This window comes from Penicillium digitatum, chromosome 3 (assembly GCF_016767815.1).
Source record: "Penicillium digitatum chromosome 3, complete sequence".
NCBI lineage: Eukaryota > Fungi > Ascomycota > Eurotiomycetes > Eurotiales > Aspergillaceae > Penicillium > Penicillium digitatum.
Window position 1 is genome coordinate 505,131 of NC_089386.1, and position 17,011 is coordinate 522,141.

General features: G+C 44.4%; 1 protein-coding gene across 1 annotated transcript; it reads right to left on the bottom strand.

Moving 5' to 3' along the window:
• Positions 1–945: 945 nt before the first annotated feature.
• On the bottom strand, positions 946–2,956 carry Pdw03_7747 (putative RNA-directed DNA polymerase from transposon X-element; the record flags this gene model as incomplete). Its single annotated transcript, XM_066101757.1, has 3 exons — positions 946–1,300; positions 1,372–2,456; positions 2,615–2,956. 3 exons carry the CDS (start codon positions 2,954–2,956, stop codon positions 946–948), a joined length of 1,782 nt encoding a protein of 593 aa, XP_065956840.1.
• Positions 2,957–17,011: the final 14,055 nt, after the last annotated feature.

Here is a 17,011-nt window from a genome sequence, read left to right on the forward strand (position 1 = left end):
CAGTCCCGATGAGGGAAGACACTTTTGGTAGCTTAGACTCGGGAACTCTATAGTTGTATTGTTCGAGGGGGACCCTGCCGCGACCCGGGATGCGAGTGACGAGGGACTCATGGTCAGACCCGGTGGCGAGGTCTTCCCTGAAGACTGTCGAGGCGTAGGGTATGTTGGAGAAGGTGAGATCGAGAACGTGTCCCGCCTGGTGAGTGGGCACTCCTGGTTCTCCGATGAAATCAAGGCCGCTGTCGCTTGACCATTGTGCAATTTCGCCTCCGCGGTTAGCGTTAGCGACGCCGGGTTCGAAGGCTTCGTTCCTAGCGTTGAAGTCCCCCCCCCCCGATTAGGGAGTTCTGTGAGGGGGTGAGGTTGGTTACATAGTCAATGACTTTGTCTGTGGTCGGTTGGCGGTAGATATTGAGTATGAGAAAGCCATTGACATTGACCCAGAGGAGGTCTCGTGTTACGCACTGCCTAACTGGTCACAGTTATGTTAGAAGCTTCCCTGATTATACTTGCCTGTGCTGATCCTCCAACGTCAACGATCTGCCTCTCAACCGAGCTGTTGCTGCGCACAGTCTTATTCCAGCCTAAGTCCTTTTGAGGGTATCGAGGAACGATGCCAGGTAGAGCGCCGAGTAGATCTATACCGCAGTATTGGTCTGCTCGTAGGTGTTGTCAAGTGATAATATAGTAAGTGAGTCAACAAGGTCGTAAGGTAAACACAAGTAACAATGTATGATTGAAGACGAAGAACTAAACTAAGTACATGAGAGAGTGTCCTTATATATCCTTCGCTTCCTGGGGTCGCCAGTGCTCCTGGGGTATATCCTACACCCCGGGGTAGATCGACCCCTCTGAGTATATCCTACCCCGTGCAGGGATATACTCCTCCTGTGATCACGTGGTTGCTTGATTGGCTCTCGGTGGCCCATCTGTGTACCCGGTGGGTCACCACTGATTGGTGACGGGTAGGTCCGTAACATCTCGGTCTTGGCTAGACCGGTGTTGTTGGGCATTGAGGCCGGAGTTTTTCCTCACGTAGGTAAGAACTCGTGGTCTCTCCGATTCGAAGGAGGTAGGGTCAGAGCTATCCCATTCGTCGGTCGGGGCGTAGCAGTCGTATGCCGGGTGTCCCGTTTTCTTTGTTGGAGCAGAGACGTAGGGCTCCTGGATGCAGACCACATCGCATGCGGATTCGTAAGCAAGTTGGAGGGCGGTTGTGTGACACGCCGTCTGTCTTCGGACGTTGGCCCAGAAGACTAGGACCTCCCGTGGGACCGAGGGTCGTACGCGCCGCGCGCGTCTGAGTCTATTAGGGTGTACTATCATTCAGACGAGGCGGATGTGCTGTTGTCGACGTCCATTTCTTGTGACGGGATAGAGACTTGGGAGCTAGGTGGGGACTCGTTGTTTCCCCTAAGCGACGTCGACGCGAAGTCGCCTTTAAAGGCTGCTTTCCTGGACGGCCTAGTGACAGTTTGGAAACCATCCTCCCCGACCCGGAGGACTTTCCTCTTGCTGGTGGGTGCCGTAGGGGGGGTGTCCTCGTTTTGTGGTGGAGTAGGTGTAGAGTGGGCATCTCTATACCATCTGTCGCCGTATCGTCGGAGTTTATCAACCTCAGCTCGGGAGGGGAAGCTAAGTGTTCCCTTCGCAGTGCGAGAAGGGCGGACTGGGCAGTCAGTGTGCCCTGAAGGTCGTGGGCCGTGACAGTTGGCGCATCTAACCGGGTTAGTGCAATTAGCCCCGGCGGGGCCGTTATGCTCGTTCGTTGGGGCTGCGCAGTTCGAGCAGCGGGGGGTACGATTGCACCGGGCTGTGTGACAGTAGCTTTGGCAGCCGGGATTATGGTGTTGGATCTGCGGCTTCTTTAGAATGGCCCTGGCGACGCTGCAGCAGCTGAAGAGCGTGAATGGGGCAACTGGGCTGAGGAAAGAGATCGCCCAGGTGATGTTGTGGTTGGTGGGGCTGGCTCCATGCCTCGAGGTACGGCAGCTGACTGGCTTAAGCTTCGTTTGCGCGAAGACCTCATCTTCAATCACAGAGCCGGTCTGGATAAGGGTGCCGTCCCAGGCTTGTATCGAGGGGGGTACTCCGGGGACCGCATAGTTGTACCATTTCTGAGGGACTTTAACGCTATGGGCGTTTAGTGCGTCCTTGATGGCATTGAGCCCCTGTTCAGTGATGAGGCTAGGGCGGGCTAGGGGGCCGGGCGTCATCGCCCACCCTGTGGCAGTGCGGGTGATCTTAGGAATGTCGGTGTGAGGTGTGACTCCTTTGAGGGCACTCTCGAGTTGTTTTCGTATCGCATATGGTTCCTTGCGAGCAAGGCGGTCTTCCTGCTTTAGGACTACCAGGATGCGAGGGTCGTCTCTTTGTTGGGAGGTGAGGGTTGACCCACTCCGGGCCGACGTCGGGGCGGCCTTACCGGATATGGCTACCCGGTGGGTGCCCTTTGCCTAAGATTCGGTGTCAGTTTTTCGGGGTCTGGGCGATCCCCGCCCAGGTTGTGGGTTTTTTGGAGGAGATTGTCGCCGGGTCGCTTCGGGCCCTGATCGGGACGAAGTCGTTGCCGTCGGTGCTCGCAAAGTAAGTAGGCTGTAGAGATGAAATTAACCACCTGGGAGCTAATTTCGAGTGCGATGACTCTCTTGTCGTCTTTGCAAGAGGCGACGAAGGTGTCAACCGTCTTGGCGAAGGTCTCAAAGACCTCCCTCAGGAGTTTGGCCTCTCGGGCCTTTGCGTCCAGCCGCTCGGTGATGGCAGCAGAGGCGGACACGGTTGTGGTTGTGGCGCTGGCACCTTTTGGGAGAGGACCGGGGGGCAGCTGGCCTTTTGGTGCTTTCATCCGTTTTCCAGCGCGCGTGTTGAGGTTGGTAGGGGAGGGGGGGTCGGGGGGCCGAGTGTATTCGGCATTTCGCGCGTCCATGGGACGGTCGGGGGTGGATGGACCAGCCATGATGGGAGGGTCACCGGAAGGGTTAAGCGATTAGAATAGAGACAGTCTGGGAGTCTGGGAGCCTTTTCTCGAAGGTGCCCCTATTTCGCAGATGGTTGTAAAGGTGACTCGCGAAGGCGATGATACCGAATAGCGATATATTTTGTTACTGCATAAAACTCTAGATTCGACGCTAAGGCAATCGCACTATTGTTATCTATATAGATAGGAATAGGTTTAATAAGAAAGCTATCAATTCCAAACTCCATAAGTAGCTGGATTAACTAGATTGCTTCCTATATAGTAAGTGCTTTAGTTATATATTCACTCTCTGTGGTATAGAGAGTAATATAAGGTTACTTCTTTGAGGTCTAGGAAATAGCTCCACGAGCCATTTTAAATAGAAAACTAGATATTAAAAGGCCTTTTTCACTGTGTGGTCCTACCTAGTCGGTATCGCAATAGCTAGATACCGCTACTTATTATACACTAGTATTAAATGAAATATTAAGGAGCTTTATACAGGTAAGGTAATAAAACACCCGTTTCAATGCCTAGAAGTGAATTTCACCTAGACTTTTAGTATACTTTGCAAGCTTAATAAGAGAATTACTATTTGCACACCCCTTAGCGTCATTTTTTGCCATTTGCACACCTTTAGTCCTTTTTAGGTATAGCCTTTCTTGGCTAACCGTTTGTCATCATTTGTGTAATTTAATATGGTATTCGCAAAGTAAATGACACCCTCATCACCTGACTCTTGGCCACATATAACCCTATACCAAAATGCTTAGCCGAGATCATGTGCCTGCTCCACAATTCATATCGCACAGTAGCAATTCCACCATACCATAATTAATTTTTTGAAGCTATTCACAGATCTCATTATGGATCCTTACTATAATACTCCTCCCCTGCCTACCGAAGTATATGAACCATGGGAATCGCCTCCCCCGATTGACCGATTTGCCACCCCAGAAGAGGCCTTACCGAGCTCAACAAGTAGACAGCTACCCTGGGGTTCTCGGGGGGGGGGGGGGGGGGGGTTATCGGGGAGCGAGGCAGTCAAACCAGGCCAGGAATATGTAAATTAAGTGATCAATTGCAGGATACAAAATGAGATCTGTGAATAGCTTCAAAATTAATTATGGTATGGTGGAATTGTTACTGTGCGATGTGAATTGTGGAGCAGGCACATGATCTCGGCTAAGCATTTTGGTATAGGGTTATATGTGGCCAAGAGTCAGGTGATGAGGGTGTCATTTACTTTGCGAATACCATTTAAATTACACAAATGATGACAAACGGTTAGCCAAGAAAGGCTATACCTAAAAAGGACTAAAGGTGTGCAAATGGCAAAAAATGACGCTAGGGGGTGTGCAAATAGTCAAACTCGCTTAATAATAGCAAATGAGATATATAGCCTAGTAGACACTATTAGCTAGATTAGTACACCGATCTTGGTTTAATATTTAAGGATCGATCCTTTTATCGCAGTGTCCTTAAAAGGGAGCAGTGGTAGCTTTTCATCTCTTAGGGTAGCCACTGGTTTACAATTCTAGAGAGTGAAGCGGGTAAGGATTTTATTAATATAGTTGGCTTATAATAAATATATTATCCCGTTGATATCGGTATAGTGAATATTGATTAAAATGTATCGTTAAAGCTTACCCTTATCGGAGGTATTAAAGTGCTTTGAAATAGTATCTTAAAGGGACATGCAGTTTTACTACTGGCACAGCAGTCTAACCTAATGAGGTGAAGACTGCCTTGGCACCAATTTTTCAGCCTAAGTGTCATTTATTAAGTATCGCCATCGTAAAAAACACCCCCTTTAAAACCACATTAGCTACACTAACTTAGCTCTATATATATGGACTCGGTCCTATATTAATTTATTGCCTTTATAATTAATTATGCTTCAATTTTATGCCTCCAATAAAAACACAAAACCTATATAGGGCTAATAAATTAGGGTTAGCCGAGTGTCCCACACAGTGAAATAGGGTATACTCGGTGGCGGCAGCCAGGGTATACTCAGTGGAAGCCATATATATTATATTGTATGCAAGAATGGTATGTAAAAAAGGCATACAAAAATATCGTACAAAAATGAAGCTTTTACAATGGGGGATCAAAATTAATTGACAACGTATGGGACACTCGGCTAACCCTAATTTATTAACCCTATATAGGTTTTGTGATTTTATTGGAGGCATAAAATTGAAGCATAATTAATTATAAAGGCATTCAATTAATATGGGGCCGAGCAGAGAAGTACTATGTGGCTGGGGTGGTTGAGGGGCAGTGTTTTTTACTATGGCGATAATCGTGCCAAGCGCCCAACACACCTTCGTGTATTGGTGCGCCCCACTCAACGATAATTTTTCAAGTTCACATCAACTTTCTTAGCGTTTCACATTCCACCACGATGGCCGATCAAATTGAAACTCTCGAGGATCGAATTTCAAAGGGCATCAATGCATCTCGTCAAGCCAAAAATCCTAAAATCGTATCCAGGAAAGGGCATTCAAAACCTGGATCGATACCCTACATATGTCTCAAATAGGGATACCCCCATCCCTCATTGAAAAGACTGCAGATGCAATTCTACAACGCGCCGGCAACGATTAGGTAGTAGGCCCAATGTGGGTATACAGCTATATGCAAAGATTACCACCTGAGATACCCTATATCAACCCATAAATGGCCGAAAAGTGAGGGTTGATAGGGAGCAATACGGCCCAATGTTACTTTGGTTTAACAGCCTCCGTATGTTGTTTAAAATCAATTCTGACCCCATAAGATCTTTAATTGGGTTGAAACTGGCTACTATGCTGACCGAACGAACTAGTGGTCAAAAGGAATCAATTACCGGTATTGAATGTATTAATGCCGATGGTTGGGTTATGCTACCTTGTTTTCTACCTAAGGGCTCTTTGTATAGATGAATGGTACGAAAATATTCAAACCCCTAATTTTCGTATTAAGTCTACACCTAATGGCTAGATCGACGATGAAACTGCTTTTCAATAGCTTTATTCATTGTATGAAGCAACGAAACTCCTAATTTAAAAGGGTCGGCCGAGGCTTCTTTTAATAGATAATCATCGATCCTACATACCATCAATTTCATTGAATTTTATAACCAGCATTTCTTTTTCCCAGTCTTTTTCTTACCCTATATAACAAATCTTTGCTAGCTGCTAGATGGTCAATCTTTCCAATGCCTAAAACATCATTTTCGTATAGCGAATAATAAGGCTATTCTATAGGGTGGAAGCGTAAGCAAAAAAGAGAGATTCCTTCCGGATATTTCAAGAAGTACGATCCCAAGCTTTTACCCAAAGGATAATCAGGTCATCCTTTATATCTAGGGGTATTTGGCCCCTAGATCCAGAGGTTAATTTTCTTTACCTTCAGAGATAACCGCGATTAGAAGAGTTCGGATGTGTACCTTTATAAGCTATTTAGGGGCCCTATAGCCTAAAAAGCGACGAAATAAAAGATAGTTATAACGTTAACTACCGAAGTAGAGCTTCTTACCTTAGTAGAGGTAGGAAAAAATAAACAATAGTAGCGCTAGGTATTAAATTCGTTAGGATTCTAACTAGATTACTAGCTCTCTATAATATATAATAACTAGTAAACTATCGACTTACTTACGAAGGAAGGGGCAGGTACTTATATAAAGCTTCGGTATATAACGTGTTCGGTAAGCGAGCTGGCCATGTAAGCGAGCTGGCCACCCCAACCAACCTCCTAATTTAAAATGCATTTATATCAACCAAAACGCCATCAAATTAAATATACTAAATCATCTATCTAGGTAGGCATCTATTAATCTTGTGTCCTATTTCTCCATAACCACTACACTTTGGCGGGATTCGCGTACGTGGTTGTAAAGCCGGCGAAGGGCTTCTTCGTGGAGGGGGAGGAGGTGCTTCAATTGATTCCACCGGCTCAGTAATCAATTGAGAAGCTTCTTGAACTGAGAGGTCTTCTTCAGTGGGTATCTGCCTCCGGGATCTAGTACGCTTTTGCTTCTACTTCTCGTTGGCGGCGCGTAAATCCATGTTTTCTTTGGCGAGTGAGATAGCACCTTGCATTGTAAGACGAAAGCCTTTTACAAGCTGGTTTAATGCACGATCTGACGGGCTAGGTGGGCTTCGAGATCTTGTACTAAGAAAAGCTTTGATTGAGGAAGCTTGACGACGTAGTTCTTTCTCCGTAAAGGGGGTTTTTGGGGTAAAATTCCGGCTTGATTCACTCCCCCGGCTCGCTGGGGGAGTTGGGGTTCGAAGCCGAATGTTAAGCTTTGAAAACACTCGGTTGGGTGCAAATGGTACTAAACTAGCTGCTCCGAAGCGCCAATTCTCTAGGAGGCTGTTAAACCATGAATTTATAAAGACTTTGCCTTTAAAAATTATACACGGAGTATGCACCTACCCAGAAGCATTCGTACATTCAACCACCGTCACCCATTCACGATTTCTAGGTTGTAAAACCGGCCTCCGACCGTAACATTCACTCCTCGTAATAACCTTCGCAGTTAACGTCAATCCTATTGCAAACCCGGTCTTATCAAAGTTATAGATATCATTAGGGTCGATTCCAAATTGAAGGATTGTCTTTTGAACCAAATCAAACCACTCCCCAATGATTTTAGGATCTTCGCATTTCGCACGCTCGTAGTTATATCGTTTCGAGAATCGGGAGGATAGGAGAGGATGCCGTTTCACGAAGTTATATACCTATTTCTCGCCGACCAAAAGAACCGGGGTAATCCCACGCTTTTGAAGAAGAAGATCTGCCATTTCTTGTACCATAGAGGGCCGGGGGGCTGATCCATGAGAATCCATAGAGAGGATCCATTTCTTAAGAGATTACTCTTCAGCATCGGTCAATTTATAAGAGTTGGCGCGAGAAATCGCGCGGTGTTGTATACCATTTTGGCGGGTAGAAAGGGTGGATCATGGGACGTTAAAACGGCGCGCCACTTCATGAATTGAAGAGATTTCTTGATTCTTAAAAGCCTGGATAGCTAGTAAGATCATACCCTCCTGCTCTATTGAATTTCGAGAGGATTGAGTACGAATTGGTGGCATGGTGGGTGGTTTAACTAACTAAGATCTAATTCATGGACGCGTTTTGGTTGGGGTGGCCAGCTCGCTTACATGGCCAGCTTGCTTACCGAATACGTTAGATATTAATCGTTACTAGATAAAATAGGAAGTTAGCGAAGGTCGAGTCACTATTAACTAGGTATTAACGGCGGCTATACCGGTAGATAGTGTTACCAGCCAGTTCTTTAAACAGAAGAGTGCATTTCATCAAGTACAGAGAAAGAAGAAGAAAGAAAGAAAGAAACCTGCGAGACAGGAACCTTTGGGGGGTCCTGCCACGTCAGACAAACAGTGCAAACTTTTATAAGGCGGAAACTTCCGGCAGAAATCCTCCCAGATCGTCAAATAACCCCCGACTAAAACTGCATTCAGTCCCTGAATGCTGGCTTGTTGTCATCATCAATATGGTCCTCGAGAACTCGATCTTCTTCATCCGCATCTAACCATTCCTGTAAACGCATAGGGGGACCGGGCTTTGCAGGATACTGCGCATGGAACTCCTGTACTTTTCTTGGCGTTTGTTTCATATCATAGGCAGGATACCACTACAGATCGAGGTCATATCCTAACCACTGCACTCTGTACTGTAGCTTCCGGTAATATGTTCTGACACCTAAAATCTTCTCGACCTACCATTGTCTGTCTCTCTAACCTGTACCGGTGGAGGCGAATCCATATGCTGTCCTTCCAAGGGCTCCGTTGTGGCTGCCTTTCGCAACTTACTTGGATTAAAGATGGGGTGTACTCGAATCGCTCCCGGTAGATCTATCTTGTAGGAATTGCCTACTTTTTCGATGATCCTGTATGGTCCACTGGCTAGGTGTGAAAGCTTTCTACTTGGCCGATCCTGAAGCTAGTCCTTTGTTGTAACGAACACTAAGTCACTAACCCCAAAATCCTCTTCCCGTCGGTGCTTATCTACTTATCGAATCTATACCTGTTATAATTTCGTGATTTGCTCTTTATTTTCAGTCTAGATATCTTGCAACTCTGAGAGCATTTATACCGCGTCTTACTCGTTAGGAGTCACTATCCCTCGGTCATTCCAATCTAATGTCATGGAAGGTTTATATTCCCTTTCCACGAAGAAAGGTGATTTCTTCGTTGTGTCCTAGGGAAGAATCGAGGCCGCGAAATCAACTATTGGTAGGATTTCTGACCAGTAATCCTGGTTTTATCTAACGTACGGCCGTAATCCCTAGGCCATATATTGATTTACGATCGCACTCTACCTATCCGTCTAGGGGTGAAATGTCGTTGATAGTTTCCTCTTGATTCTAAGGATCCTACAAAATTCGGTCTAGAATTAGGAGATAACTAACCTCCACGGTCGGAGACAATTGTCTCTAGAATCCCTATGATTCGAATAACATAATCAACAAATAGTCGGGCCATCTATTTAGCGTTCGTATGTTTGTGACAAGTGATAGATATTGGTCTTTTGCTTAGTCGGTTAACCACAATAAGGATAGCATTATAGCCATAACGATCCTTTGGAAATGATCGGAAATCGATCGAGATATACTGCTAGGAACTTTTAGGAACTAGTAGAGGCCCTAACAATCCCGGTGTTCGATCTCTCTAGGTCTTCGTAGGTTTATAGATCAGACAGTTATCAACGTATCGCTTTTACGTCAGTTAACTATCTATACCAGTCATATCTTATAGATACTAGTTTCTTCAGTTTCTTAATCCTCACCGGCCCCTGAAATTTTTTTTCAAAAAACACGGACCCCCGCAAGCGAGAGTCCGCCATCCATTCGTAGGGGATCACCCAAACGTCGGTTTTTTCCAATTTTATCATTTTGATTTTTATCCTCTACCACGCCGCCCACTATGCCTAAAACCAATGAAGAGATAGAGATTGAGATTTAAAAAGCAATCGACTCTCTCTCTAATCAATCTAAACCTAATATTGCAAAATCTGCGCGAGAATTCGCGGTTTCCGAGAGCCGGCTACGACGACGATGGAAAGGTGGAAAATCGCCTTTTCAACGACAACCCAATGGCCGTTACTCCTATATAGGAGGCTTTATGTGATTACTTTGATTACTTTGACGCGGTCGGAGTATCAAGAAACCGCCGTCAAATTACTATGGCAGCCGATTCAATTCTCGAAGAAGATCACTTTCAAACCCACCCTGATAGCCGCGAAAAACCCCCTGAAACTAGCGATCATTGGCTAAAACGTTTTCTTAAACGTCATTCTGAGTACTATGTTCGACGCTCGCGAGCTCTTGATGTTGAAAGAAGTGCTGCACTTGATAAATCAGTGGTTGAGAGGTGGTTTAAAGACTACGAGCGGGTTATCACTGAGCATAGGATTTACCAACAAGACAGACATCTACAATTTTTCTTACTCTCGTATGTAAGCCATATACTACAACCTCTTGATGTCGGCGTATTTAGCGTATATAAGCACTAGTATATTGAGGCAGTTGAAGCGGCTACAATGACTAGATACCGCAAATTTTTAAAGGATAAATTCCTACACTCAATTGGCGAAATTAGGCGCAAAACCATCCATCCGCCTATATACAATTAAGCTTGGTTTTAAAATTAACTGGCCTTTGGCCTATTAAAAATTTACTCTAAGCTTATTACCGATGAATTAGAGTCGTACGACCCATATGATGAAAATCTACCCCGGTCAACTACACTATCAACTACCTCACAAAACACCGAGTTTAGCACTCTAAAAACCGCCGAAAAAGTGAGAAGGATAAGCCTACGGCTTAATAAATATAACCCTACCACTCAGCGCTTCAAAGAGGGGCTAGCAAAGCTTGTGAAAGGGGCTAAGGCCTAGGCAACATTAGCTGTTCAGCTACAACGAAAATTCGATTCCACACAAGCTATTATGGGGGCACTCCACGCTAGATACGACGTATCTCGTCGTCATTTACGTATTACCGGTATTATTCATTCATCCCAAGTCAAAGAGATGAAACGAAAAGAGTACAAATTGAGTGAAAAAGCCGATAAAAAAAACGAAGCGGAAGTGGAAGAAGGTGTTGATTGAAATCAGGAAGCATGGAAGGGCCAAAAAACGTCGTGGGGATCTACAACTTTGTATTCTAGTATTAAATTTGCCATCGAATTTGTTTCTTATTTTTAAATAATTATTTTGCTACAAAAAAAGGTAGTCAGTGGTGGTTGTAGTAAAATGTATGAAAAAACCGATGTTTGGGTGATCCCCTACGAATGGATGGCGGACCCTCGCTTGCGGGGGTCCGTAGTTTTTTGAAAAAAAAATTTCAGGGGCCGTTAGGATATACGGTTAGCGGTTAACGGTGTACTTTATCAAGTAGATAGGCACAAAGGTCTCCTTCATTAGGGACCTTAAGTCGTCCTTCGTAAAGGAGCAACCTATCTAACATTGTCTATCGGGAACTTCTTCTGTCTCGCACTATCTAGCGTAATTCGTCTAACTAACTCTAAGCTCTGGCGGTTAGCTTCCTTTATCCGTTTAACGATCCTAATTGTCTCTGTTTCTTCTAAGTGAATAGGAGCTAGATAAGTTAGGTAGATTCCCTCTTCAAGATAGTCTTTCGGAAGCATCATAAACTATCGTCTATTATCTATACAAGGAGATTCTTTCCGTCATAGGATATCAGCAACAATATTCTTCTTCCCGGACGGTATTTGATTGTAAACCGGAACTAAGATAGGAATTCACTCTGTCTCGCCTATCGCTGGTTTATTTTCGGGTTATTATTAAATTCTTAGGTGGCTGATGGTTAGTGAGGATCTCGAAACGATCCTTCGGGGATAGACCTTAGAGCTCGGGTCTCTATTCCTATGAGGCACGGACGATTACGAGGAGCTCTTTAGCGCGTACTTTATAGTTTAGTTCTACGGGTTGTATAGTCTTCGAGTAGAACGCTACTGGGTGCCAGAAATCTTCCTTCTCGTAATACTAGGAAAGTACTACTCCTAGAACTCTATTATTAGATACGTCTTTCTTAACTCGAGTTTGTCGAACCGGATCGTAGTGCCGGAGAATTAGAGCACTAACTAACTTCTTTTTTAGGATTTAGAATGCTTACTCGTAATTCGCTGACCACTCGAATAGAACGTCTAATCTTATTAGCCGATGAAGTGGTTTCGAAATAGCGCTATATCCTTAAATAAAGAGAATGACTATATGCACACCCCTTAGCGTCATTTTTTGCTATCTGCACACCTTTAGTCCTTTTAAGGTGAAGCCTTTCTTGGCTAACCGTTTGTCATCATTTGTGTAATTTAATATGGTATTCGCAAAGTAAATGACACCCTCATCACCTGACTCTTGGCCACATATAACTATATACCAAATACCAAAATGCTTAGCCGAGATCATGTGCCTGCTCCACGATTCACATCGCACAGTAACAATTCCACCATACCATAATTAATTTTTGAAGCTATTCACAGATCTCATTTTGTATTCTGCTATTGATCACTTAATTTACATGTTCCTGGCCTGGTTTGACTGCCTCGCTCCCCGATAACCCCCCCGAGAACCCCAGGGTAGCTGCCCACTTGTTGAGCTCGGTAAGACCTCTTCTGGGGTGGCAAATCGGTCGATCGGGGGAGGCGATTCTTCATGGTTCATATACTTCGGTAGGCAGGGGAGGAGTATTATAGCAAGGATCCATAATGAGATCTGTGAATAGATTCAAAATTGAGCCTTCGAAGATGGGGACAAGATCTGGGAATAGCTTTAAAAAAAATTAATTATGGTATAACCGTGCCAAGCGCCCAACCACCCATCCTGGGTAGTTGGTGCGCCCCACCAAACGCAAAATTCCCACCAAACGCAAAATTTTCAATTTCTCATTCAATAAAAATGCTATTTACATGTAACCACCATGACTATCTATATACCAATTTCCACTGTGACTATCTCTTGCCACCATTGAAGCTTCATGCTCAGCTTCTAATAAATCCCTTGCTTCCTGGGCCCGTTGTTGGGCTTCCAATTCTTTGGCCTGTTTTGCCTGTAGCCGCTTTTAGCTTCTTAGAATCGGCATCCTGTCTTTTTACCATCATCCTATTTGCACATATAGGTGATAGGACACTGCCTTTAGTCCTAAGAAGCGATTTCCCATTTTTTGGTGTATTTGCAGTTGATTTGTGGATCTGAGCCTTCTTCAAAGAGGCCTTTAACAATTCAACCTCTTGGGACAAAAGCGTATTTGCATCTGCACTCCGTCGAATATGCCTCTGAACGCTTTGAGATAGATGATCAGTCTTCTTTAGATCATTGAGAAGCTTAGTATTAAGCTTTTTAACCCGCTCAATTGTATCTGGTGGTGAATTGGTGGCTGAGCTTGTAAAATCGGGGGGGGGGGGGGGGGGGGGGGATGGCGTAAGAATCCTAAGGGGGGACCCTTCAGCTTCAAGATCTCTTTGGCGTAGAGGTTTAAGAATAACCTCTGGATCTAGGGGCCAGATACCCCTAGATTTAAAAGATGATCTTGTTGTTCTGTTCTTTGGGTAAAAGCTTCATCTCTAGCCGATTGAATGATCCGGAAAAAATCCCGTTTTTTGCTTGCACTTCCACCTCACATAACAATCTCATTATTCATCGTACGAAAATGATATTTTAGGCTTTGGAATGCTGGGCCATCAAGCGGTTGACAGAGATGTGTTGTATGGGGTAGAAAGAAATGTGGGATGATGGTTTTTTGTGTGCAAAAGTCGATAAATTCGAATGTAAGATGGGAGCCATGGTTATCCATTAAAAGAAGCCTTGGACTACCCTTCTTTACTAACTTAATAGTAGCTTAATGAAAGGAGAATAGCCATTGAAGGGCGGTTTCATCGTCAATCCAGCCATTGGTAGTAGGCTTAATTCGAAAATCGGTAGTAGTGATATTCTCATACCACTCCTCCATGTGGGTATTACCCTTAGGTAAAAACCATGGTAGCATCAACCAGCCATCCGCAGAGATACATTCAATACCAGTAATTGATTCCGACTGGCCTCCGGTAGCAATATAACTGGTTGAACGCGAGGTAATTACCTTACGTGCTTTACCTTCGCCAATTCGGTAGCCGGTTTCATCCCAATCGAAGATCTCGTGTGGAAGAAATTGGTGATGCTTCATAACCTGGGTAAGGTTATTAAACCAAAGAAGCAAGGCACCGTAATCCTCACTATCAACCCTCGATTTCTCCTTTAGATGTTGGGTGATATAGTTGAATCCAGGGGGTAGTCTTGTGATAAAGCGATAGGCCCAGTTGTGGCCGACAACCCGATCTTCACCAGCCTTCTTTAGAATGGCATTTGCAGCACCTTCAACCATCTCTGCGGTAGGTAATGTATACGCACTATCTAGGGATTGAACCCAGCTAGTGAGCGCCTTTTCTTGAATTGAATTTAGGGATCTGGTTATTGTGGCACGGTCGGTATAGGACTGACGGCCATGAATCCTAGCCCTAAGCCGATGGTATGGTACGTCAAATTCCCGCGCTAGTTGGGCGATGTTAGGTTTGTTAGCCTAGGAGAAGGCTTTGACTGCAAGCTAGATTTGGATTTCCATTTTTTTAGTTCGGTCTGACATCGTGGTGTGGTGTAAAATAGGTACAAAAGTGATAGTAAATTGGAAATTTTGCGTTTGGTGGGAATTTTGCGTTTGGTGGGGCGCACCAACTACCCAGGATGGGTGGTTGGGCGCTTGGCACGGTTAGTGGAATTGTTACTGTGCGATATAAATTGTGGAGCAGGCACATGATCTCCGATAAGCATTTTGGTATAGGATTATATGTGGCCAGGAGTCAGGTGATGAGGGTGTCATTTACTATGCAGATACTATATTAAATTACACAAATGATGACAAACGGTTAGCCAAGAAAGGCTTCACCTAAAAAGGACTATAGGTGTGCAAACAGTCATTCTCTTTCTACAAACAATTTTCTTCCGAGGATTATATCGTATTTTCTGAGATCGGCAATTAACATCGGAACTTGCTACTATATCATTCCGTCCACACGCATTGCAAGAAAGGTAATATATATTATCGGCTTGCTAAGCTTCCCGTTAAATCCTCGAATAGGATATTCCTATCCTATGCTCTCTAATTTCAATCTAGATCGTTTACCGAGAAGTACACTTAATTCTCGGTTTAGAAACATGTATCTATCTACTCTAGTATCACTGAGCGCTAAGATAGAAAAAGAGCGTCTATCGTGCATTAGTCTAGCATTCAAAACTAAAACTATCCCTAGGACCTCCAATCAACTTATATAAATCCAGCGAGCACAGTGATACTTTCTATCCACCTAGATAGGAGACTTGACCTAGGTATCGGCTTTTCCCTAATCGTTGTCGAGTTCAATAGTACGGGGAGAGGGTTAGGCCAAAGTAACAATGCTAACTAGCTTCTTCTTCGGGTAATCACGGGTTATATATCCTTGCTCCTTGCAGTTAAAGCAACGACCTTCTTTCATTAGGGTATCACTCTCGGAGTTCGAGAGTCTTCCGGGGTTAGAGCTTTCTTCACGTTTCACACGGGGAGTGTACGTCGGCTTCGTAGTCGTTGTTGTTCCTACACTATTACCAAGAATAGTAGTAACTCGCGTGCGGGAAGTAGTCTTTGCTTCTTATTGAAGGTTGATCTCGTGAGATATACTCTGGCAGGTCTTAGAGAAAGATTCAAACGTCACCATATCCTAGTTAACCGCCAACATTACCTAGCTCTGGAGCAGGTATAGCAGTTTCGAATATAAGTCACGCTTACTGTTCTCTTTAATCATATTAGCTTCTTCAGTAAGCTATATAAATTGAGTTTGACTATGAGCTTGACTATTTGCACACCCCTTAGCGTCATTTTTTGCTATCTGCACACCTTTAGTCCTTTTTAAGTATAGCCTTTCTTGGCTAACCGTTTGTCATCATTTGTGTAATTTAATATGGTATCCGCATAGTAAATGACACCCTTATCACCTGACTCTTGGCCACATATAACTATATACCAAATACCAAAATGCTTAGCCGAGATATGTGCCTGCTCCACGATTCACATCGCACAGTAACAATTCCACCTTACCATAATTAATTTTTGAAGCTATTCACAGATCTCATTTGTATACTGCTTGATCACTTAATTTACATGTTCCTGGCCTGGTTTGACTGCCTCGCTCCCCGATAACCCCCCCGAGAACCCCAGGGTAGCTGTCTACTTGTTGAGCTCGGTAAGGCCTCTTCTGGGGTGGCAAATCGGTCAATCGGGGGAGGCGATTCCCATGGTTCATATGCTTCGGTAGGCAGGGGAGGAGTATTATAGTAAGGATCCATAATGAGATCTGTGAATAGCTTCAAAAATTAATTATGGTAAGGTGGAATTGTTACTGTGCGATGTGAATCGTGGAGCAGGCACATGATCTCGGCTAAGCATTTTGGTATTTGGTATATAGTTATATGTGGCCAAGAGTCAGGTGATAAGGGTGTCATTTACTATGCGGATACCATATTAAATTACACAAATGATGACAAACGGTTAGCCAAGAAAGGCTATATTTAAAAAGGACTAAAGGTGTGCAGATAGTAAAAAATGGCGCTAAGGGGTGTGCATATAGTCATTCTCTTTTTTGTCTAATTTGGCGGATTAAGCGTAGTAGATTATCCTCTAAATCTTTCTGGTATCTACTTTTTGTAGCCGCTTTAAATGGCCTTACAATACTTATACTTATTGGGGCCAAATACGCTAATACAGGTCCAAACTTTTCTTTTTTTTCCCTTCCCTCTCTATATCTGGTTGTTACGCACTGCCTAACTGGTCACAATTATGTTAGAAGCTTTCCTGGTTATACTTGCCTGTGCTGGTCCTCCAACGTCAATGATCTGTCTCTCAACCGAGCTGTTGCTGCGCACAGTCTTATCCAGCCTAAGTCCTTTTGAGGGTATCAGGGAACGATGCCAGGTAGAGCGCCGAGCAGATCTATACCGCAGTATTGGTCTGTT